General features: G+C 38.7%; 1 protein-coding gene across 6 annotated transcripts in view; it reads right to left on the bottom strand.

Annotated features, from left to right (window-relative positions):
- LARP1B (La ribonucleoprotein 1B) overlaps nucleotides 1-20,117 on the bottom strand; it is a 127,855-nt gene extending 107,738 nt beyond the window's left edge. For 4 of the 6 annotated variants that reach the window (XM_060148701.1, XM_060148702.1, XM_060148703.1 and 1 more), the window contains exons 1-5: nucleotides 19,254-20,117; nucleotides 5,948-6,006; nucleotides 5,514-5,573; nucleotides 3,340-3,514; nucleotides 1,094-1,231 (exon numbers count right to left, since the gene is read on the bottom strand). In XM_060148701.1, coding sequence (XP_060004684.1) covers nucleotides 1,094-1,231; nucleotides 3,340-3,514; nucleotides 5,514-5,573; nucleotides 5,948-6,006; nucleotides 19,254-19,770 — 949 coding nt within the window. In that variant the 5' untranslated portion in view covers nucleotides 19,771-20,117. Of the gene's footprint in view, nucleotides 1-1,093; nucleotides 1,232-3,339; nucleotides 3,530-5,290; nucleotides 5,336-5,513; nucleotides 5,574-5,947; nucleotides 6,007-19,253 lie in introns of all 6 variants that reach the window. The other 2 variants (XM_060148700.1, XM_060148705.1) reach the window with 2 other exon arrangements.
- Nucleotides 20,118-25,628: the final 5,511 nt, after the last annotated feature.

Below are 25,628 nucleotides of genomic sequence, written 5' to 3'. Positions count from 1 at the left end.
GAACACAAGAGGATATAATTTATATTACACAGTTCAATTTATATGAAATTCCGAAAAGATAAATCAAATTTGACAGAAAGCAGACTCGTGGTTAGGGGACTTGACAGTAATTTCAGTGTACTTTAATATATATAATTATTAACTCAGTAAAGTTGACTTTTTAAAGAATGATCCAGAAACCACCCAGAAGAGGCTTCCACTAGCCAACTCTGGGACAATTTGAGCATCAAATTAAACAATCATGATAACAATTTCAACCACTGAAAACATAAGAAGCCTTTAGTCCACACTGATAATAGGAAGTTGTTCTTTACAGTGGAATGCCAGCTAATAAATATAGAAAGAATGATGCAGTAAGACAAATACTAGTATAGTGAAATTCTGAAGATTACCTATTCAGCATTTGCAACCATCATGGTAATAATCAGGCAAGAATAAAAATCACCAATGGAAACTGAAGCTCATATGAAAAGTCTGATGAAAAAATGGGTATTCCCACAGTCTCAAAGTCTCTCTCCACAAATTACATGTTAATTATCAAGGGAAAAAGGGTATCTTTAAAATAAAGAAACCTGGAGTACCTCATCTTAACCAAGTGCTCAAAGTTAATATCACCAATAAGAAGATAAACCAATACCACATGTGTTTTCAAGTTATACACTACAAAGAAAACCAGTTAACTTTTGCAGTATTCCTGCCAAAAATTTATAACCCAAATCCAATCATCAGAAAACCCAAAGGTATAAGTATAGCTACCACATTACTGTCTTAAAGCCTTCAGAAAAAAATCAACGTCATGGAAGACAAAAGCAGAAGAATTATTCCAGACTAACAGAGACAACTAAAAGCAATGTGTGATCACAGATTAGATCCCAGAAAAGAGGAGAAAAAACTGTAAAGGGCATTATTGAGAAATACTGCCTGTGGATAGTCACAGTGTATTACTGATCTTACGATACATACCCTGAAGGTATTTAGGGTTAAAGGGGCACAATGTCTGCAACTTACTCTCAAATAGTTTATACTATACATGGTTATTAAAATAGTAAGATTAAGACTAGATGAGTCATTTTTCTCTTAGAATGTTACTTACTTCGTGTGTCATTTCTCCTATTGTTATGTGATTTATTTGCTTCAGGTTGACATCTTGAGCTATTCCGGGACCCTGGTCTTTCTTGACTGTCTGGTCTTACATCATCTAGGTGGAGTGGTACCCACTTGTGCTTATTAGCTTGAAGAAAACAAAATAAAATCATTTAATGACAATGCACAATTTTCATTAAAGCTTTGCAATTGTGAAAGGACTCTAAATTTTAATTAAATAAATGAAAGACTTAATTTGTCCTTAAAGGGATTACTTGTAGAGTACCAAAATGATTTTCTTCTGCTCCCCCAGCTCTTTAATAAACTTGTTTGGGCAAATAATAAGTTTCTAAAACTCAAGTGAAAAGCCAGTGATAGAGTATCATTGGAATTCTTTTGCTTTTAAGTGAAATGCACACTCTTCTGTTTAATTCTGACAAATAAGCCATTAAAAATATTAAGTGTACACACTACTTCCATCTAATACTTGATACTTAGGCTTTAGAACAGGGTATACCTGTTAACTGTTTGACCAGTGATTCAAAACACTTTTAGTTTCAAATCACTGCCTCAAATATTAATTCATCCAGCATCACTACTAATGAAAGAGCTTTTTCAAAATAAAGTTTAAGTATAAAATCTGTCTAACTGCATTTGATAAACCTTTGTATAGCTACTACACATTTTCCTAACTTCTTAAGAGATACAAGCAATTTAAAGCTCCTTGTTGACTAAATGATAGTGTAATTAATTGTTATATTTAGTATAGTGAAATTCTGAATGTTACCTATTCATGAATTCCATAGTTAAGGTTTCAAAATATTCAGTCTTCTGCCCACTATATATTTCAACTAAAACAAAAAGACTCATGGGCAAAGGAAAAACTATCAAAGTAATTAAGGGAATATTAGTGTACTAATTTCCTACTAATACTGCAAACTACAGACAGATAAGGAAAAGAGAATATGAAAGAATCTAAAAACTCCTTAAAGTCTATACTGTAAATTCTATCAATGAGATACTTTGGGCATAAATAAGCACTTAAAGATAAACATGTGTGCTCTAAGGAGAGTCAATTCATGACCCGATTATATAAAATTACTTTAACTACAAACACCCGCATTTTAGTGTTGGCTAATCAGTTTTAATTGAAACAACTAACAAGGAAGACAAATTTTAGAGCAGGATAGGTCTTGTTACCTGTATGACTTCTAGACAGTCAAAAAGACTACTTATGTATCAAAGGAGCATGAAAAAGGTAAGTGATTAAGCATTCAAGAAATGGGGAAATTTTTTGTAACAACCACATGGTTGTCCTACTGCCACCACTTCTGAGCAATTACCCTTGGCATACTATATAGAGTGAGCCTCATGATTACCCTGCAGCTAAGGGTTATAATAGTCATCAAAAAAGAAAAAATTCAAGTAAGTGCTCAGTACACGGCAGGCTGTTAGTTGCATTATTAAAGAAGTTGGCTGGCAACTACTTCATCATGAAATGTCCCCTCCCATGCCCCATCACCTCCAAGAATTAAAATGCCTCAATGGCTTCCCACAGTACTTAAAATACCAATTCCAAGTTACCAAAGCCCTGAATAACATGGACCTTTCCTACCTCTCCAATAGCACCCCCTGCCCTCTCCCCAGAGTTCACTTTGCCTCAGCTACTGACCTTCCGACAGTTTAAAGAACTTTTCTGCCTAAAAACCCCTGAAGACACTTTTATTGAGACTCAGAACACTGAATGAGAATATGCTTTTACCAATTAAATCATAATCTGTCCCTAGACACATGAGAAGTTCCTAAAAGAATATGGAAAAGGATGTAAAGACAATATTTTTTTCCTTCAAAGAGTAATGGGGGAATGCAATGAGGAAAAAGAGTTGACCAAGATTGTTCTCAATTTTGTCTCAGAAAAATATTTTCTCAAAACTTCCTGGAAAAAAGGGAGCCGTTCCAATGCAGATTTAAAAAACAATAGTTATCATACAACTTTCCAAGAATATATCTACACCCACCTCTATAGGTGGAATTTAAATCCATTCTTACATAAAATACAAGTCAAACATAGAGAGGAAAGTCTCATAGTTCAGAAATGCTACAAAAGAAAATCAGTTACCATTGTAGATGGTATCCTGAAGAAATCCAAACTACTAACTGGTGACTACCAGGAATCAACTGATTAAATACAATTCTTCATTACTACAACTCTCTTCAAAAACTTAAAAATCAAAATGAAGATGTAAACAAACTAACCTTTCTTTCGTTGATTACTTGACTGAGCCTCATCCTCACTGACATTTTCACCAGGACCATCTAATTTTGTTTCCCGGCTTTCTTTGCTTTCACTGTTACTTCTCTTTTCAACCTTGTCTTCTCTTTCTTTTCTGTTTTGTGGCTTCTTATTTCCTAGGCTGATGACACTCTGACACTGCAAAAAGGTTTTCTGAATGAAATAATTTTCATGAACATTTTCACTAACATATCCAAAAATCTGTGGTAACACCTTACCTAAATATCGCAAAAAGAATGACAACTTTTAACAAAACTAAAAAACTACTTTACAAAAGACACTGTTAAAAGTCATTTGAAAAACTGGAAGAAAATATTTGCTAAGTATTTGATAAAAGGACTTGTATCTAAAATATATAATGAACTCTATAATGCAGTAACAAGAAAACAATTGAAATGTGGGCTAGAGTTGAACAGACACTTCATCAAAAAGATATAGTGATGACAAATGTACATGAAAATGTGCTTGACATCATTAGAAAAATGCAAATTAAAAACTATAGTGTGATACCACTATACACCTACTAGACTGACTAAAATTAAAAGGCTGACCACATAGAGTATTAGTGAGGCTACAGAATAACTAGAATTCTCATACACTGCTGGTGGAATAAAAAGTTTAGTAGTTTTAAAAGTTAAATAAATAGCTACCATAAAATCCAACCATTCTACGCCCAAGAAAAACAAAAGCATTATTCCATGCAAAATTTTGTACATAAATGTTTATATAGCAGCTTTATTTTTTTTTATAAATTTATTTTTGACTGCGTTGTATCTTCGTTGCTGCACGCGGGCTTTCTTTAGTTGTGGCGAGCGGAGGCTACTCTTTGTTGTGGTGCGCGGGCTTCTCATTGTGGTGGCTTCTCTTGCTGTGGAGCACGGGCTCTAGGTGCACGGGCTTCAGTAGCTGTGGCACGCGGACTCTAGAGCGCAGGCTCAGTAGTTGTGGCGCACGGGCTTAGTTGCTCCGCGGCATGTGGGATCTTCCCGGACCAGGGCTCGAACCCATGTCCCCTGCATTGGCAGGCGGCTTCTTAACCACTGCACCACCAGGGAAGTCCTGATATAGCAGCTTTATTCTTAATAGCAAAAACTGGAATCAACACAAATGTCCACCAATAGGTGAATGCACAGCATTATATCCATACAATGGAGTACTACCCATAAAATAAGAAGGAATGAACTACTAATACGTATAACATAAATAAATCTCAAAATAATTAAGCTAAATGAAAGCCAGAAAAAAAAAAAGGATGCATCCTGTATGACTCCACTTACATAAAATTGTAGAAAATGCATTGTAAATCAACTATACTCCAATAAAAAAAAAAACTGTAGAAAATGCAAATTAACTAAGTGACAGAAAGCTTATCAGTGGTTGTCTGGGGTGAGGGGGTGGAATGTGACAGGAAGAATTACAAATTAAGTTCATTATCTTATTTGTAGCAAAGGTTTCATAGGTCAAAGCGTATCAAACTGTACACTTTATATACGTGCAGTTTATTATGTCATTTATACAACAACTAAGCTGCTTTATAGTTATAGTTAACTAGTTTTAGTTTATAGTTTTTAAACTACACACCAATAATTCTGCACAAATTACAAATAGCAAGATGTACAGTGTCAAATGAAACCACGTAACCAGATACCATATATACTGCTTCTCTAAAAAGACTTTTGATAGAATATCCCAGAACATCTTTTAGAACTTCTTTCATAGATAAATTAAAAATCCATTTACTGAACATCTCTTGATATGATATATATGCATATATATGCATGTGTATATAGAGAGTTAGGACTTCAACACATTGAAAAGACTGTAACTCAAAGACAACATATATAGAATACATTCTGAAACACAAAATGGGCTTCACTTAGACACATTAAAAAGTAATCTATTTGTAGGCATTACGTGAAGCTGACAGCATGGTACCCCATCCTTTCCAAATGTGTGGTCCTGAGAATACAACCAGATGAAGGCAATGTGATGAATGAAATCAAGGTATCTGAAAAATGGGTATTTTATTAATGCAATTCTCTAAATTTGAAGTAAAATAAATTCAGCATGTTAAAATGAGAATACCTTCCCTTTATTTAAAAAAAAAAAAAAAAAGAAGTCTTAAAACAATACTCACTTCAGTGTTCACTAATTCACTTGGTGTTGGCCAGTTCGACATATCGCTGAAATCACTAGCCTAAGAGGTAAATAAGTGTTATTCTGCAATTTAGAAATTTTAAGTAGAAAAAATATTTTCTAAAAGTGAAAGCAATTTTTAAAATCACCCTCATTCAATTATATGCAGGCATTTGCAAAAATAACGCAAAACCTTCTCCAAACAACAGAACACAGCAAGAGGAATGTCTTACGATCTAACTTGTGGCATGAATAATGACCTTGACTAAACGGATAGAGACAGGATAACAGAGGCATATGGGGATTTGGATAAAGGTTACAATTTTCTAGTATATTAACTTTAAACTAACATCAATGATAGAACAGAAAAATACACAATAATCTAAGAGGAGTTCCTTTCAAAATAGTTAAAAACTATTTCTTGTCATGACATACCTTGTTGGATTTCTTTGTCTTGAGTTTTCCTGCTTTTATAATCTGGGGGGAACTGAGCTCTAAAACAAAACAAAACAAAACAAAAAAACATGGAATTGTTTTTACAACCACATCATGCAAAATATTTAACAAAATAACAAACCAATTTCAGTTAAGTCAGTGGAATAATTATTCTCAACAAAATCCAAAGTTCTGAGACTCAAATTCCTAACAAGAAATCAACTACATTTCAAATGTAGATTCAAAGTGGTCTTCAGTGTTCAAATCAAGATGTAGAAAATATTAAGTTTACTTACACTGAACTGATAGACCAATCCGTTCACTAATAGAATGTAACACGGAAAAATTAGCAATATAACATGTTTTAATACAGTAAAGTTAGTGAATCAACTCCCAACGGAATACATTTTTCTATATATATTATATATACATATAAATACATTCACATGCATCAAGGAGCATGCAGAAAATAAATCAGAACACTTCAAACTATTTGTCGTCAGAAAACAAAGTTTGGCAACCGTAATAGGCTGTATCTAGATCCAAGCCATAAAAAATAGAAGCGATCTCTGTAAAAGTTTGTACAAGACTATCATGGTATCATCACTTGTCCCTCTTGAATAAGAACACAAAGATTGACAAATATAGTCTTCATTGTAATGAAGCTTTATAGTGTCTTGCATCTTGATTCATTATCTACCATGATGATCATCTAGCTAAACATGACCTAAATATTAAAAAGCAGAATAAACATGGGATCTGCAGCTACAGAAAACATAGTAATTCAGCAAAACATGAATCCCAAAAATCGCTGCAATGACCAATTCATAGACTAAAATAAAGTCATCTTTGAGTTAAAACCCAGAAACATTCAAATAAGATTTCATGAAAGGAAGACTGATGAAGGATGAAGACATCACCAGGGATGGGCACACAGGGATCTTGAATATTGTAGTAATTTTATTTTTAAAGCAGAATAGTGAGTACATGGGTATTTGCTTTATACTTGTTTATACTTTAGGGACACATAGTAAGTGTATACATATGTGTCAATGTGCATAAGGATAAATACTTCACTAACAAAAATAAGATACAGAAAAAAAATTTGGACAGATAGGAAAAAAAGGGAAGCAGGAAAAAACCTAATTTAACAAAAACAATATTTGAACATTAGAATTTGACTGAGGTATATTTTGTAAATATAACGTATATTGTATGGAAGTTATACAGTATAGAACATTTGAAAGACCTTTCCCTCAACAAAGTAGAAAACATGTCCCAAGACATTGCTAAGTCAAGTAAATTAAGTGCCTGGTGGTTACAAAACACAGCCTTATACAAACTACCTGATGTACTGAAAAGTATTTAGGGATAGGCCACACAAGCGAGTTTTATTACAAATCAATTAGACATTAATAATCACAAAATTAAGGTCAGAAATTTAAAAAATTATTCTGACCACATAAAAATAAAACTTTTTAACTTCAATATTAAATGTTATTTACAAACCAAAAAATATTTGAGCATGAGTTAATAATCTTTCTATTGCTTTAAAATCAGGGGACTTCCCTTGTGGTCCAGTGATTAAGAATCCACCCTCTAATGCAGGGGTCACGGGTTCGATCCCTGGTCAGGGAGCTAAGATCCCACATGCCTCCTGGCCAAAAAACCAAAACATAAAACTGAAGCAATATTGTAACAAATTCAATAAAGACTTTAAAAATGGTCCATATCAAAAGAAATCCTTAAAAAACAAATATTAAACAAATTAAAAAAATAAAAGGGAGAGAGATTTTGATTTCAATAAATTCTTTTGAACTCAAAAATTTTGGATTTTTGTTTAAATTTTACTCTCTCAACTTTAACACCTCCTCAGGAAATACAATGGGAAAAAAGTGCACATTTAACTCTGTGGCCTCTATAATTCTGACATTTTATCGATCGAGTATCATTAAGTACACAATCAATACTGTAATTTATTCTCATTAAAAGTTATTTGACAAATTATGCTGGCCAATGTGGTTGGATACGCTGGGATAGGAAAGTGATTTCTTTTTTTTTTAATAACTTTTTTTAAAATGTTTGTTTGTTTATTTATTTATTTATTTATTCTTGGCTGCGTTGGGTCTTCGTTGCTGCACGCGGGCTTTCTCTAGTTGTGGCAAGCAGGTGTTACTCTTTGTTGTGGTGCGTGGGCTTCACATTGCAGTGGTTTCTCTTGTTGTGGAGCATGGGCTCTAGGCGAGCAGGCTCAGTAATTGTGGTGCACGGGCTTAGTTGCTCCGTGGCATGTGGGATCTTCCCGGACCAGGGATTGAACCCGTGTCCCCCGCATTGGCAGGCGGATTCTTAACCACTGTGCCACCAGGGAAACCCCTAATTTACTTTTTTAAAAGGAAGACTTTCCTGGAATATTCCTGTTCCCAAGTCCGAATTCCTCCCACAGAAACAGTAAGTTTCCTGATTAATGAGTTTAGGAAAAGAACTGACTTGCAAAGCCAACACCTTTCCGCCCTTTTCTTTGGGAGCTAGCTGTCCACAAAAAGCAAGCATTCTGGTCTGCTCCTTCATGCTGTCAACTTCACAGGGCAGACTCCCTAAGACAGGGAGAAGGGGAACATGCAGATGTGCAATGCCAACTGTGAACACATTTGTCTAATTCCAAGTTCCACATAAGGAAGTCCTTTGTGCTACTCTTAGACCACCTCATCAACCCACTCTTTTTCTGTTAAAAGAATGACACTGAGCTTTTAAAAAAAATAAATAAATCTGAGTAAAAAATAGATGATTCAAACGAAATACCAGTGGCCAAATATGAAATGCTAACTCAACTGTACTAAGAAATGTAAAGTAAAACAGAACAGTTTTCACCTATCATTCTGACAAAACAGAGAATACCAAGCACTGACCAGCTTATATAAATGGACATTTCTCTCATGCTGTTGGAATGAGTATTAAGCAGTACAATCCTTCAAGGGTAATCTGTCATTTAAAACGTATATACTTTTTGGGGAATTTCTTGGCAGTCCAGTGGTTAGGCCTTCACGTTCTCAGTGCCAAGGGCCCAGGTTCATTACCTGGTCAGGAAACTAAAATCCCGCAAGCCGCATGGCCAAAATAATAATAATAATAATAAAATATATATACTTTTTTATAAGATAGATAACCAATAAGGACCTACTGTATAGTACAGGGAACTCTACTCAATCTTCTGCGATAACCTATATGAGAAAAGAATCTGAAAAAGAATGAATATATGTGTATATATATAACTGAATCACTCTGCTGTACACCTGAAACTAACACACATTGTAAATCAACTATAATCCAATAAAATTTTTAAAAATTTAAATTTTTAAATTTAAAAATTTTTAAAAAGTAAAATAAAATGTATATACTTTTTAATGAAACAATTCCATTTCTGAGAAATTATCTGGTAATCAACACCAGGTACAATGATGTCAGTATGAGATGTTCACTGCAGGGACTTTCCTGGAGGCCCAGTGGTTACGACTCCATGCTTCCACTGCAGTCGGCACAGGTGCGATCCCTGGTTGGGGAGCTAAGATACTGCAGGCTGAGCAGCACGGCCCCCCCACCAAAAAAAAAGAAAAATGTTCACTGTAGGTTTACGGATAACTGTATTTAAATAAATGACCTCAGGACTTCCCTGGTAGTGCAGTAGTTAAGAATCCGCCTGCCAATGCAGGGGACATGGGTTCGAGCCCTAGTCCGGGAATATCCCACACCTGGCAGAACAAATAAGCCCATGCACTGCAACTACTGAGCCTGGGCTCTAGAGCCTGCTAGCCACAACTACTGAAGCCCACAGGCCTAAGAGCCCGTGCTCCACAACAAGAGAAGCTACCACAATAAGAAGCCTGCGCACCAAAACGAAGAGTAGCCCCCACTCGCTCCAACTAGATAAAGCCCGTGCACAGCAGTAAAGACCCAACACAGCCAAAAATAAAATAAATAAATTTATTCTAAAAAAAGAAAACAATATTTTCATTTTCCCATGTTCCAGCAAAAATGGAGGAAACCGCCCTCCTAGCATATCATTAGAAAAAACCTAAGACTGAAAAACAAAGCCAACCTAAAAATTAAAATATAAAGAAATTTTAATTAAAAAAAGTCTTTTCAGGCAGATGAAACCTAAGAAATATAAGCTACCAGTGGCTCCAAGTATATATAACCATACATGAACAAGTGTGTGATTTGCACATATCCATTTTTCAAACATCACTAGTAAGCCACTATACAACTTCTTTGAACATTATTCTAATATCTTAATCTATAAGGAAACAATTCCTAATAGACGAGGAATTCATTTTAAGAGCTTGGATAGTGAAAACAAAAACTGCAGTATGATGGGCAATTTTACTCATGACCATAATCTTTAGCAAAGCTTTAATTAAGAAAACGCACTGACAGTCATGAATCACATGTTTTATTACATTTAAGGGAAAAATGTCATAAAATGGCATTTTGCTACAGTAAATGAGTGCCTTAAAAAAATGTAAAAAAAAGCGAGATAACCTCATCCACCAGAGGGCAGACAGCAGAGGCAAGAAGAACTACAATTCTTCAGCCTGTGGAAGGAAAACCCTTCACAGAAAGATAGACAAAATGAAAAGGCAGAGGACTTTGTACCAGATGAAGGAACAAGATAAAACCCCAGAAAAACAACTAATTGAAGTGGAGATACGTACCTTCCAGAAAAAAAATTCAGAATGATGATCGTGAAGATGATCCAGGACCTCAGAAAAAGAATGGAGGCAAAGATCGAGAAGATGCAAGAAATGTTTAACAAACACCTAGAAGAATTAAAGAACAACAACAAGAAGAATTAAAGAACAAACCAACAGAGATGAACAATACAATAACTGAAATGAAAAATACACTAGAAGGAATCAATAGCAGAATAACTGAGGCAGAAGAATGGATAAGTGACCTGGAAGACAGAATGGTGGAATTCATTGCCACGGAAGAGAATAAACAAAAAAGAATGAAAAGAAATGAAGACAGCCTGAGACCTTTGGGACAATATTAAATGCAACAACATTCACATTACAGGGCTCCCAGAAGGAAAAGAGAGAGAGAGAGGACCTGAGAAAATATTTGAAGAGATTATAGTCGAAAACTTCCCTAACATGGGAAAGGAAATAGTCACCCAAGTCCAGGAAGAGCAGAGTCCCAGACAGGATAAACCCAAGGAAAAACACACCGAGACACATAGTAATCAAACTGACAAAAATTAAAGAAAAATTATTGAAAGCAACAAGGGAAAAACGACAAATAACATACAAGGGAACTCCCATTAGGTTAACAGCTGATTTCTCGGCAGAAACTCTACAAACCAGAAGAGAGTGGCACGATATATTTAAAGTGATGAAAGGGAAGAACCTACAACCAAGATTACTCTACCTGGTAAGGATCTCATTCCCATTTGATGGAGAAATCAAAAGCTTTACAGACAAGCAAAAGCTAAGAGAACTCAGCACCACCACACCAGCTCTACAACAAATGCAAAAGGCAGTTCTCTAAGTGGGAAACATAAGAGAAGAAAAGGACCTACAAAAACAAACCCATAACAATTAAGAAAACGGTAATAGGAACATACATATCGATAATTACCTTAAACGTGAATGCGTTAAATGTTCCAACAGAAAGACACGGGCTTGCTGAATGGATACAAAAACAAGACCCATATATATTCTGTCTACAAGAGACCTACTTCAGACCTAGGGACACAGACAGACTGAAAGTGAGGAAATGGAAAAAGATATTCCATGTAAATGAAAATCAAAAGAAAGTGGAAGTAGCAATACTCGTATCAGATAAAATAGACTTTAAAATAAAGAATGTTACAAGAGACAAGGAAGGACACTATATAATGATCAAGGGATCAATCCAAGAAGAAGATATAAGAATTATAAATATATATACACCCAACATAGGAGCACCACAATACATAAGGCAAATGCTAACAGCCATAAAAGAGGAAATCAACAGTAAGACAATAATAGTAGGGGACTTTAACACCTCACTTACAGCAATGGATCATCCAGACAGAAAATTAATAAGGAAACGCTAGCTTTAAATGACACAACAGACCAGATAGATTTAATTGATATTTATACGACATTCCATCCAAAAAACAGCAGATTACACTTTCTCCTCTAGTGCACATGGAACATTCTCCAGGATAGGACAAATCTTGGGTCACAAATCAAGCCTCCGTAAACTTAAGAAAACTGAAATCATATGAAGCATCTTATCCGACTACAGCGCTAGGAGATTAGAAATCAATTACAAGGAAAAAAACGTAAAAAACACAAAAACATGGAGGCTAAACAGTATGTTAGTAAATAACCAAGAGATCACTGAAGAAACCAAAAAGGAAATCAAAAAATACCTAGAGGGCTTCCCTGGTGGCGCAGTAGTTGAGAGTCCACCTGCCAATGCAGGGGACACGGGTTTGTGCCCCGGTCCAGGAGGATCCCACGTGCCGCGGAGCAGCTGGGCCCGTGAGCCATGGCCGCTGAGGCTGCACATCCAGAGCCTGTGCTCCGCGACAGGAGAGGCCACAGTGAGAGGCCCACGTACCGCAGGGAGGAAAAAAAAAAAGAAAAGAAAAAATACCTAGAGACAAATGACAACGAAAACACAACGATCCAAAACCTATGGGATGCAGCAAAAGCAGTTCTAAGAGGGAAGTTTATAGATATACAAGCCTACCTCAAGAAACAAGAAAAGTCTCAAATAAACAATCTAACCTTACACCTAAAGGAACTACAGAAAGAAGAACAAACAAAACCCAAAGTTAGTAGAAGGAAAGAAATCATAAAGATCGAGCAGAAATAAATGAAATAGAAACAAAGAAAACAATAGCAAAGATCAATAAAACTAAAAGCTGGTTCTTTGAGAAGATAAACAAAATTGATAAACCTTTAACCAGACTCATCAAGAAAGAGAGGACTCAAATCAATAAAATTAGAAATGAAAAAGGAGAAGTTACAACAGACACTGCCAAAATACAAAGCATCCTAAGAGACTACTACAAGTAACTCTACGCCAATAAAATGGACAACCTGGAAGAAATGGACAAATTCTTAGAAAGGTATAACCTTCCAAGACTGAACCAGGAAGAAATAGAAAATATGAACAGACCAATCACAAGTAATGAAATTGAAACTGTGATTAAAAATCTTCCAACAAACAAAAGTCCAGGACCAGATGGCTTCACACGTGAATTCTATCAAACATTTAGAGAAGAGCTAACACCCATCTTTCTCAAACTCTTCCAAAAAACTGCAGAGGAAGGAACACTCCCAAACTCATTCTACGTGGCCAACATCACCCTGATACGAAACCAGGCAAAGATACTACAAAAAAAAAAAAAAAAGAAAATTACAAACCAATATCACTGATGAATATAGATGCAAAAATCCTCAACAAAATACTAGCAAACAGAATCCAACAGCACACTGAAAGGATCATACACCATGAGCAAGTGGGATTTATCCCAGGGATGCAGGGATTCTTCAGTATACGCCAATCAATGTGATACACCATATTAACAACTTGAAGAAGAAAAACCACGTGATCATCTCAATAGATGCAGAAAAAGCTTTTGACAAAATTCAACACCCATTTATGAAAAAAACTCTCCAGAAAGTGGGCATAAAGGGAAACTACCTCAACATAATAAAGCCCATATACGACAAAACAACAGCAAACATCATTCTCAAAGGTGAAAAACTGAAAGCATTTCCTCTAAGATCAGGAACAAGACAAGGATGTCCACTCTCGCCACTACTATTCAACATAGTTTTGGAAGTCCTAGTCACGGCAATCAGAGGAGAAAAAGAAATAAAAACAATACAAATTGGAAAAGAAGAAGTAAAACTGTCACTGTTTGCAGATGACATGATACTATACATAGATAATCTTAAAGATGCCACCAGAAAACTACTAGAGCTAATCAGTGAATTTGGTAAAGTTGCAGGATACAAAATTAATGCACAGAAATCTCTTGCATCCCTATACACTAACAACGAAAGATCAGAAAGATAAATTAAGGAAACAATCCCAGTCACCACTGCAACAAAAAGAATAAAATACCTAGGAATAAACCTACCTAAGGAGGTAAAAGACCTGTACTCAGAAAACTGTAAGACACTGATGAAAGAAACCAAAGATGACACAAACAAATGGAGAAATATACCGTGTCCTTGGATTGGAAGAATTAATATTGTGAAGATGACTATATTACCCAAAGCAATCTACAGATTCAATGCAATCCCTATCAAATTACCAGTGGCATTTTTTACAGAACTAGAACAAAAAAACTTAAAATTTGTATGGAGACACAAAAGACCCCGAATAGCCAAAGCAATCTTGAGGGAAAAAAACAGAGCTGGAGGAATCAGACTCCCTGACTTCAGACTGTACTACAAAGCTACAGTAATCAAGACAATATGGTACTGGCACAAAAACAGAAATATAGATCAATGGAACAGGATAGAAAGCCCAGAGATAAACCCACACACCTATGGTCAACTAATCTATGACAAAGGAGGCAAGCATATACAATGGAGAAAAGACAGTCTTTTCAATAAGTGGTGCTGGGAAAACTGTACAGCTACATGTAAAAGAATGAAATTAGAACACTCCTTAACACCATCAACAAAAATAAACTCAAAAGGATTAGAGACCTGAATGTAAGACCAGACACTATAAAACTCTTAGAGGAAAACATAAGAAGAACACTCTTTGACATAAATCACAGCAAGATCTTTTTTGATCCACCTCCTAGAGTAATGGAAATAAAAACAAAAATAAAGAAATGGGACCTAATGAAACTTAAAAGCTTTTGCAAAGCAAAGGAAACTACAAGCAAGACGAAAAGACAACCCTCAGAATGGGAGAAAATATTTGCAAACGAATCAACAGACAAACAGACAAAGGATTAATCTCCAAAATATATAAACAGCTCATGCGGCTCAATATTAAAAAAACAAACAACCCAATCCAAAAATGGGCAGAAGACCTAAATAGACATTTCTCCACAGAAGACATACAGATGGCCAAGAAGCACATGAAAAGGTGCTCAACATCACTAATTATTAGAGAAATGCAAATCAAAACTACCATGAGGTATCACCTCACCCCAGTTAGAATGGGCATCATCAGAAAATCTACAAACAACAAATGCTGGAGAGGGTATGGAGAAAAGCTAACACTCTTGCACTGTTGGTGGGAATGTAAATTGATACAGCCACAATGGAGAACAGTATGGAGGTTCCTTAAAAAACTAAAAATAGAGCTACCGTATGACCCAGCAATCCCTCAACTGGGCACATACCCAGAGGAAACCATAATTCAACAACACACATGCACCCCAATGTTCAATGCAGCACTATTTACAATAGCCAGGTCATGGAAGCAACCTAAACACCCATCGACAGACGAATGGATAAAGAAGATGTGGTACATATATACAAAGGATTATTACTCAGCCATGAAAAGGAACGAAATTGGGTCATTTGTAGAGACGTGAATGGATCTAGAGACTGTCATACAGAGTGAAATAAGTCAGAAAAACAAATATCGTATATTAATGCATATATGTGGAACCCAGAGGAATGGTACAGACAAACCGGTTTGCAGGGCAGAAATAGAGACACAGATGTAGAGAACAAACGTATGGACACCAAGGGGGGAAAGTGGCAGGAGGTTGGGGCGGTGGTGGTGTGATGAATTGGGAGATTGGGATTGACATATACACACTAATATGTGTAAAACAGATAACTAATAAAAACCTGCTGTATAAAGAATAAATAAAACAAAATTTTTGAAAAACATGTAAAAAAAACCTACTTACTTCTCGTACTCTGAAAGTGGGAGTATCAATTAGTAGTCATTTTCAAGAGCAACTTGTCAACAAATGCACTGTGACCTAACAATTCCACTTTTCTCTCCTAGAGAAAATCAGATATGTATTTTCTCTAGGATAAAAGGCATGCATAAAAATGTTTGTAACAACCAAGATGTTGATCAATACGTAAATGGCTAAATTAACTACATCAGTTATATTTATGGACCACTTCTCAGCAATTTTTTAAAGTTTAGATTAAAAAGGATCAACTTCATCACAAGAAAAAAAATTATTTTATAACTAAGTATGTAGGTGGTAGTTAACTAAACTTATGGTGATCATTTCGCAATATGTATACACAGATTTCAAATCATTATGTTGCACACCTGAAACTAATGTTAATTATACCTTAATTTAAAGAATAAAAAACTCACTAGTTGTAAAGAAGAAAAATAAAAGATCTACCAAAACTTTAAAAATATTCTAAACACATATACAAAACACTATATTTGGAAGTAATTTCACAGAAAGGACTGAAAGGATAGTCAGTAAACTGGTAACATGACTATCTTTTTTCTGAAGGGAACATCAAGTTCCTTTTTTACAAGAACATATTTATGTATCATTTACATAACAATTAAAATGTTATTAGAGTTGCAGTAAGCTTATTTGAGGCTTCTGGGAAGCACACTTGGAGAAAAGAAGGTTGATGGGGTCAAGAAGACTAAGGATGAAAAAGATGAAAAAAAATCATTTTATTTTTATTTTTTGTATTTTGGCTGCAACTCGCAGCATGCGGGATGGTTCCCTGACCAGGGATCGAACCTGGGCCTCTGCAGTGAAAGCACCGAATCCTAACCACTAAGCCTCCAGGGAACTCCCAAAATCAATATTTTTATACATCGTTTTTGTGTGTAAAAGAATTAAAATTGTATTAGAAAGCTGATTTTTAATATGCAAAATGTAACCATGGGTACAGGTAAGTGATTCATAAATCCCATACTGTGATTTTAATAAAGGTCTCCAAAATAAATACAACTACTTTAAACAAGGGTTGGGGGACAATTCTTTCCAGTCTCCTGACAGGAATTTAAAACTGCAGTGACACTATTCTAGGCCTCTCCTGTGGGCCAGGCTTTGGTTGAAAAGAGGACCTTATCTGGATTACCAGAAACAGCAATACACAAGCCAGAATCATCCCAAAAGTGGAGGAAAGTGTGTCACAAGGTCTGAAGAATGCCTCACCTGCAGTTCAGTTAGAACTGCAGGTTCTAACAGAAAATTCATGATTACAAGTCCTTAAATACTTCCCTACATTTCCTATGTTTCTATCTCTGGTAATAAACTTTCTGGTGAAATTTTATGGATGGAATTCCTGTACCTCATTGAGTGAGTGACAGTAAATCCAGGTTTGGTTAGGAAAAACATAGTTTAATTCTGTTATTACAGCATAATTAATATCCTCTTTCCCTCTCATGAATATTCTGGTTTATAGGATAAATCACATAGGCCTCCTACTAATAAGATTATTGTACTAATTTAACACTCCCCTTGTTTGCACCTACTCTGGTCTCTGGACCCTAAAGGTCCTCTGCTCCCACTTCATTATTCTTGAAGTTGCAAATTTGCTTAGGAAAATAGGAAGCCGGCAGACCCAGGTTATAGAAGGCAATCTGGTATTAAGAAATGAAAGAAAATATACCCACTTCATTCATTTACAAGGCCTAGAAATCTTCACAAAAGTCGACTCGCTAGGTAGTAACACTATCTGGACTAGAACCCAAGTTGTGAATTTCTACACAACAATCTCTTATGAAAGTTACCTAAGTTATTCAATTACTAATAGAAGTTGTGTAGAAGTATAGAGTCAGTACTGCAGAGAGGCTATAAAGTTACTCTAGCACTCCACATATGAAGAACCGTATTCCTGAGGGCACAGAATAGATTCCAAGAACAGAAATGTTGCCTACAGAGAAACATCAGCAAAATTAAAAACCCCATGAACCACACCATACATCAAGAATCACCTGGTTCTTAATCTCCAACAAAGATTAAGGACCCCAGTGGTCCCCTGCATCGGCAGGTGGACTCTCAACCACTGCGCCACCAGGGAAGCCCTCTTTGCTAAATTTTATAGAGATTTTCCTTTAAGATTTTTGTTCTCTTCAGTTATTAATACTAGTAAACAAATAGATCTTTGCAGCTAGGAGAGGCTGGTGGCAGTATTAAATTCAGAGCAAAATTGTAAGCAGCTTTTTCTGCAAAGATTTATCAAGAATGATGATTTAAAAACCATTTATCAGACCTCAGCTGTAAAATAACTTTTGTTTAAATAAAGTTATACTGTACCACAGCATTATAAAAAATGATTTGAGTATTACTGTGCAAACCAATTACCACTTATCGCACTCTGTTGGAGTTCCTTGGAAGAAATGTTACTATACCTCTATACCTGCAATACGTGTGTCTATAACAATCACCTTATATTTAACCATTTCCTTTATCTCTTTTGAGCCTCACAACCCTGTTTCCCTGTTCCACTGTTAACCTTTAATTTTTAAGAAGAGTGAAGACTTGTACGTAAACAGCTGTAATTTCTATATGAAAAGTTCAATTAATTTACTACAACTTAATTAGAAAGCAAAACTAGGAGATACTGGTTTCTGTCTTCGGTTTATTTAGTATTTCCACTTAAACTAAAAAAAAAAAAAAAACCTGCAGTTGCTATAACCAAAATAAAGCACCAAGGGCCATACTGCATTGGTCAGCATTCAAATGCAGTGGCATAATCTTACCTCCCCTAGAGAGGTGAGCTAACTGAATGTCAGAAGACTGCTGTTCACCTAATGTGCAATTCACTCTCTCAACTATCCTATTTCATTTCAACCAGTTTCCACCACAGTCGTAAACTCAAAGCTTTTGAGTAGCAACTACAGTATAGCATCTCATTTTTAATATGACTACTTAGCACGGTTTTGAAAACACTGAAATTTTCAGCTTACCAATTATTTCACAATTGCTCTTCCACTTAACATATAAACCCCCTTGCTCCGACTGGCTTCACCTCTTTTTAAAAAGTCTACAGAAACTTTTCTATAGGATGAACTGCAACACCTACCTAAAGTCAGCTGTCCCATGTCACTAACACGTGGGGTAAGACATAACTGAGGCTGTGCTCGCCGAGCGGCTCAGCTCCGTGACCCCCGCCGTGCCCCACCAGCCAAGGAGAACCCGAGGTCCCACCTCTTCCTGCTGCTCCCTTCCCAGATGTCCATTTATGTAAACAGGCAGAGTGAATGACACCTTGGAACGAAACACCTCCGACTGACAGGGAACGGAGGCCTGCCCCTCCCCCAGCATCGCCGCCACGCGAGTCGCCCCGGCACACACCCTCCCGGTGCCCACCGCAGAGGAACCACAGACCTGCCTCCAGGGTTTCCAGTAGGGGAAGCGGCGGCGGCCCCGTCCCGGCGGGGGACAGGTGCTGGGGAGGCTTTTTGGTCCAGGGATTCTCCTTCCGCGGCGGCGGCGGCGGCGGCGGCGGCGGCAGCTTTTCCTCAGAGCCTGCCGCCGTCGCCTCCTCCTCCCGGGCGTCCTCGGCCGGCGGGTCCCGAGGCAGCGGTGGCGGCGGCTCCCAGCCGAAGGGCCCCCCCGGCCCGCGCGCCTTGTGCGCCAGGTGCAGCGCCAGAGGCTTCACGGACACGGCCGCCTGAGGCACGCTGTGTCCCAGCACGGGCGCCGGCAAAGGCTCTCCCCGCGCCCCCGTGCGGGTGGCGAGCGCGTTCCTCTCCTCCCTCGCCGCCTCCTTGCCCTCCCGTTCGGGCGGGGGCAGCTTCCCGGCTTGCCGGCTCGCCGCGGCCGACAGCGACTCCCTCTCAGCTGGTACCGCGGGCCGCTCCTCCGGAGGGTGAGCGGCGGCCACCCGGGCGCGAGCAGACATCGTCCCCCTGCCCCAGCCGCCCCAGCCGGGGGCGGCCCGGGGCCAGGGAGCCCGGCTGCCCGTTTCTCCGCCGGGACACTGACTGGCTCCGGCCTGGGGAAGAGAACCCGAAAGCCCGGCCGCCCGCGTCGGCTCAGGCCGCGGAGCTCCCGGCGTCGAACGGGGCGCTAACCGCCCGCCGGCCCAACCCGCGTCAGCGGCGCGAGCCCCGAGCCTGCCAACACGCGCCGGGCGCCGAAGCCGGAGGCCGGGAGCCCTCACTTGGCGCGGGCTGCGGCACAAACGCCGCAACGCGAAGCTGTAGTACCTCTAGCAGAGTCAGGTAGGCTCGCGCTCCCAGAGCCAGTAACTGCTCGTGGGGTCAGAGGCGGAGGCGGGGGCGTGGAGGGGGCGGTCCGAAAGGATGGAGCAGGGGCGGGGCCTCCCGGAGGAGCGTGACGTGGCCGCTCACCGGCTCCGGCCCTCGCCGGGCCGCCGCCCTCGGTGGTTGACTGACGATCCCGCCAGGGTGCCGCCCTGCTTGAGGGCTGGCCCCGCCCAAGCGGCCAGCCGGGAGGGAAGGAGAGCGAACTGGGCGATTCCCCGGCTCGCGGGCTACGGCGGCCCCCTCTGCGGGCTCAGGGGCGGGGCGCGCACCGAGCGACTGGCTCGCGCCTCGCTCCCCCGGCTGCGAGCGAGGGGCGGGGCGCGCTGCGCACGTGGCTCGGGGCAGGCGGTGGGGTCGACCTGCCCCAGGCCCTGAAGTGCAGTTGACTCCTGGCGAGGTGGGTAATCTTGGCCACCGACGCTGGGCGGCTCCCGAATGGGCCTGGGTACCACCACCGAGCCACCTTGTCCCCTGCGTCTTTCGCGTCTCCCCGTGAAAACGTTTCCCCCGGCGCTTTGGGGCACTGCGGTCATCTGTAATATTGAGCCGCGTCCAAAATAAAAACAGTGTAATCTGTAGGTAAAGTTATGAAACCTTTGCCCCGGCACTAGGATTAGTGCACTTCCCCGCCCCTATTCCCAACCACGATCCGAAGTATTTCTAAAGTCGTATGGAGTAAAACAGATTGTTAATACTTCGCCGGCTTTTTAAACAATTTTATGAGGTTTTTTGTGTGTCTTTTTTTTTTATAATGTGATTCAGTTATACATATATATATTCTTTTTCAGATTCTTTCCCATTATAGGTTATTACAAGATACTGAATATACTTCCCTGTGCTATACAGTAGGTCCTTGTTGTTTACTTTATACACATATGTTTTTGAATTTGTAGAGAACACTTGTTTACAAATTAACCATGCTCCAAATACTTTTTCCTGGAATGGATATATGTTAAAAAGGTACAATATATTTTGATTTTTAAAATGCAATGAGAGCTTTCTACTTGGCAGTCAAATGAGTGATATTGGTTTCATATGCGTGTATTTATGAGTTAATAATGTTTCTGTTCCTGTGCTAGGTCGCCGAAAATGGGTTCACCTAGGTGAAAAAAGTTTTCCCTGAGGGACCGTCCCCCCCAACCCCCTGAAAATATCTGTACCTGACATTTGTATGGACTTGGCAATGGGTCCCTCCTGGCTTCCTTTAAGGACTGCCAAATGTGTACAGGACTCCCCTCCCATGAGTCTTGCTTCAATCACATTAAACGCGAGATACTTTCTTTTTTTGTTTACTCAAAAGTTGTACTAGGCATAAATTCCTTATTTTCCTAGAGCTAATAAACTATTCGCACATTACAACTATAAACAATAAAGGCTTTCTTGTTTTCCACTGTGCTTCCACCTCTAAGTGTATTCCCAGAGAGGCGCCATCTTTTCTAGCTCTCTTATTGGTGAAGCCTTGTGTTTTTAACTACCAACTAAGTGCTCTTCCTGCTAGAATCAGCCTTTTGGAGTCTCGCCAGCTAATGCTTGACTCTTTTACAAAAGCCTGGCAACAAATTCACACTCCACATGACTCAGAGAACACTTTCTATTTTACCATCTATTTAAATACACGTGGATTAAAGACGTGGATTCAGTTGAGAAAAAGGGTATTTGGAATGGTTCCTGAAGTTAGAGTCATATGGGCTACCTAATTATGGTTGGTGGTTTTGTTTGTTGCTGTTTTGGTTTTTTTTTTTAAGTGAAAAATCATAAAGATGCTTTATTGACGAAACACAGGACTTTCTTGGCAATAGGTTGTGCTTCCAAGGAGAGAAGAAATGGAGTGTAAATGTGTACTCAAAAGGTCTGCAAAGAACTGGACAGTAGGTGTTTGGGTATCTTCACTGTAGTGCAGTGCCACTAATGTCAGTGAAGGGAGTTGGCTATTTGTTCTCCCTTTTTAAAACACATATTACTAACTCCTGCTTCCACGTAACTGCCTCTTGGAAACAACTTCACCTATCTTCTGTTTGCCCCTCCGTGTCTGTTCTCCACCCCTTCCCTGCTCTGTGTCAGGGAGGGCTGACCCACCCAGATTACACCTACGATAATCCCTTGTTCTGCTTGGTATCTCAATGGATTCAGGTAGTGGGAACTATCGGCAGGAGATTCAAGGCCAGAAGATAGTGGGGTCATAGTCCTTATTCCCCAGGATGGGTCACCAAGGGTTGACTGCAGAACCTTCTCTGTACGGTTAATCTCTAATCCTTCCCTTTGCCTCTTCAGGCCTAAGTGTAATAACTGCTAGTCCTTGGGGTACTGCATTATCCCTTGTTGGTTTTCCCGATTCTTACCTGCACCTCTGTAAATAATTTAATAATTCTCTTCAAATTATTCAGTTTGAGCTTTCCATCTGGTATCTGATGGGAACCTGACTGACCTAATTTGCCATTGCTGAAGCCCCGTTAGTTTGTCATCTGGCCTCTACTCTGCAAGAGTCTTCCTTTGCTTCTTAGTTCAAAATCATCGAAGAAAGACTTTATTTTTTGTAGCCCGATCACACAAATCATTATCCATCCTATGGATTATTTGCCCTTGGGTAGGATCCCCATCTGGCCTGGAGAAACAAGTTATTGGTTCAAACTACTGCCATCAAGGCAATGGAGATGAGAAAGCCAGTTATCAGTAGGGATGTGAGAGAGGTACATCCTTTAACCAGGTTTTTTTTTTTTTTAATAAATTTATTTATTTTTTGTCTGTGTGGGGTCTTCGTTGCTGTGCGTGGGCTTTCTCTAGTCGTGCAAGTGGGGGCTACTCTTCGTTGCAGTGTGCAGGCTTCTCATTGCGGTGGCTTCTCTTTGTTGTGGAGCACAGGCTCTAGGCACGTGGGCTGCAGTAGTTGTGGCATGCGGGATCAATAGTTGTGGCTCGCAGGCTTAGTTGCTTCGCAGCATGTGGGATCTTCCCGGACCAGGGCTTGAACCCGTGTCCCCTGCATTGGCAGGCGCATTCTTAACCACTGCACCACTAGGGAAGTCCCCTTTAACCAGGTTTTCTTCCCTTTTCCCAATCCTAGTGAGTGGACCACCATATAACCTAGGAGTCCATATAACCCTCACCCTCCATAATCCATTCATTTACAGATATCTCAAGCATCTGCCAAGCAGTGTTCTAGACACTCACCAAGACTGATTGTACCTCCTAAGTGTCTGTCACAAAGTCCTGCTTTCTCCACTGCCACCACCCTACTCCAAACTGCCTTTATGCTTCTGTAATACTGTTACCACCTCTTAACTGGCCAGCCTCTCTGCCTCCACTGAGATCTATTTGATACAATTATTGTGAGGATTGCATGAGATAATATGTGTAAAATGCTTACCAAGACCTTAGCTCAATAATACTGCCTATTTTTATTGCTTTTAAATCCATAGACTTAACCAGGATATGTGGATTTAATTTTACTGAATTACTGAGGTTAGAAGCCTGATCTTTTTTTAAAAAAAAAAATGAAAAACTGGAATCTAGAACAGAGATATAGGGTTATCTTTTCAAAAAAGAGAAAATGGTTCTCTAGGCCTCAGAAGTTATGAAACACCTAAAGAAATTATACAAACTTGATGATCACATGTTCAAATGAGCCTCTAAAAAGGTGAATCTTGTTTTTCCTGTTTAGAGTATGCTAATATGTCTTCAGGTGATTGAACCCATTTCTCCTCCCCCTCCCCCTGGTGTCTCAGGAAATCGAAGTCCCAAGAGAACAATCAAGATCTTTGTTTTTATTACCAGTGCAATTGAGGTTCAGGCTGGTAAAAATCCAATGTGCAGATAGCTGTACTGCATACTAGAAAGGTTTCAAAGAATGCATTAGATATAATCTATTTCAAAGTCCTACAGTTCAAGGAGAAGGTAAAACTAAACCCAGAGATTTTTTTTAACTTCCTATAAAATAAATTTTTTTTTAATATAAATTTATTTATTTATTTTTTTGGCTGCATTGGGTCTTCGTTGCTGCCCACGGGCTTTCTCTAGTTGCGGCCAGCAGGGGCTACTCTTCGTTGCGGTGCACGGGCTTCTCATTGCGGTGGCTTCTCTTGTTGAGGAGCTCGGGCTCTACAGGCGGATTCTCAACCACTGCGCCACCTGGGAAGTCCTAAAATAACTCTTAAAAAGACTAGATTTTTAAACTAGATACACTGAAACATCATTTCCTCCAGTTGCAGAGCCTTGGGCCCTGCTTATCATAATAACTGCTTTAATTATGAGATAATTCTCAGAGAAGTACTAAATACTTCCAATTATCTCTAACCTTCAAGGTAGGATCAGTGCTGTGTGTTTGAAAGGCTTTGCTCCTTCCCTTCGATTAATACAACTGATGTCTTCAATCTTAAAGTGAGAATAAAAGCACCTCTAGAAAATTTTGCTCTTTTTTTACTTATCTGTATCATACAAATAGGTAAAAACACTGTGCTTGTCATGTAAACATAGCTCCAAAACAAATCTAGGCTACCTTTCAACCAGATTGCCATTCCTAAGTCGTAGATTTCTCTACTTTTAGGTAGGTTTTAATACACCAGTTCAACAGAATAGGAACTCTCTCAAAAGTTTGGGTCTTGTCTAAAAACTCTCAGCCAGTAATAATAGCTAGGATTGATACTGAACACTGTCTGCCTGTCCTGCCACATTATTCAGTCTTTTTCTTCTACAATAACTTGAAATAACACAAATAATGAAGTAATAGTTAATCTTTAAAAAAAATAACTCTAAAAGCATAAGCTCAAGGAATTCTCTTCCAGTTTTCAAAGAACAGGGATTTTCAAACAATAGGGTATACAAAGGATTAATAACCTTTCTGAATTCTTCACACTATCCAGTTATATTTAATATTAGTATAGCTTTATGAATACTGGCACAACACAAATGAAATCTTTAAATTCAAGTTCAAATGAACTTCAGTGGTTGACATTAGAAAAAATAAAGTTTCTCTGACAGAGAAATTAGCGAAAAGTTTTTGTCACCTTCTTAAAACTTATTATAGCTAATTTTAATCAATTAATAAGTATTCACTGAGTGCTTACTGTGGTCCCATGACTGAGCTAGACCCTGGGGATACACTGGTGAACTGGTCAGTTCACGAACTTACGCAGAAAGGCAGAATGCATAGTGCAGCAGCTTTCACACCTCATGACTTGATACATATAATTGAACCAAAAGCTTCACAAACCAGTACATATCCTTACAAATGAGTACATTCTCATGTGATCTATTCCACTTTACTTTTCTAAAAAAGCACTAAATTAATTTCCTGACACAGGTACATACAGATTGTAACATACAGTTTTTAAAAAAATGACAGTGGCACAGTGGTTAAACTGAAACTAGATTATCTGGGTTCAACTGTCAGCTCTGCCACTTCCTAACAGTAAAACTGAGGGCAAATTATTTAACCTCTCTGTGATTTAGTTTCCTTATCTGTAAAGTGTGAAGAATAATTGTACCTAGTTGTATG

This window comes from Lagenorhynchus albirostris, chromosome 4, assembly GCF_949774975.1.
Source record: "Lagenorhynchus albirostris chromosome 4, mLagAlb1.1, whole genome shotgun sequence".
NCBI classification, from domain to species: domain Eukaryota; kingdom Metazoa; phylum Chordata; class Mammalia; order Artiodactyla; family Delphinidae; genus Lagenorhynchus; species Lagenorhynchus albirostris.
The sequence above is the reverse complement of the archived record's forward strand: the minus strand, read 5'-3'. Positions and strand labels throughout refer to the sequence as shown.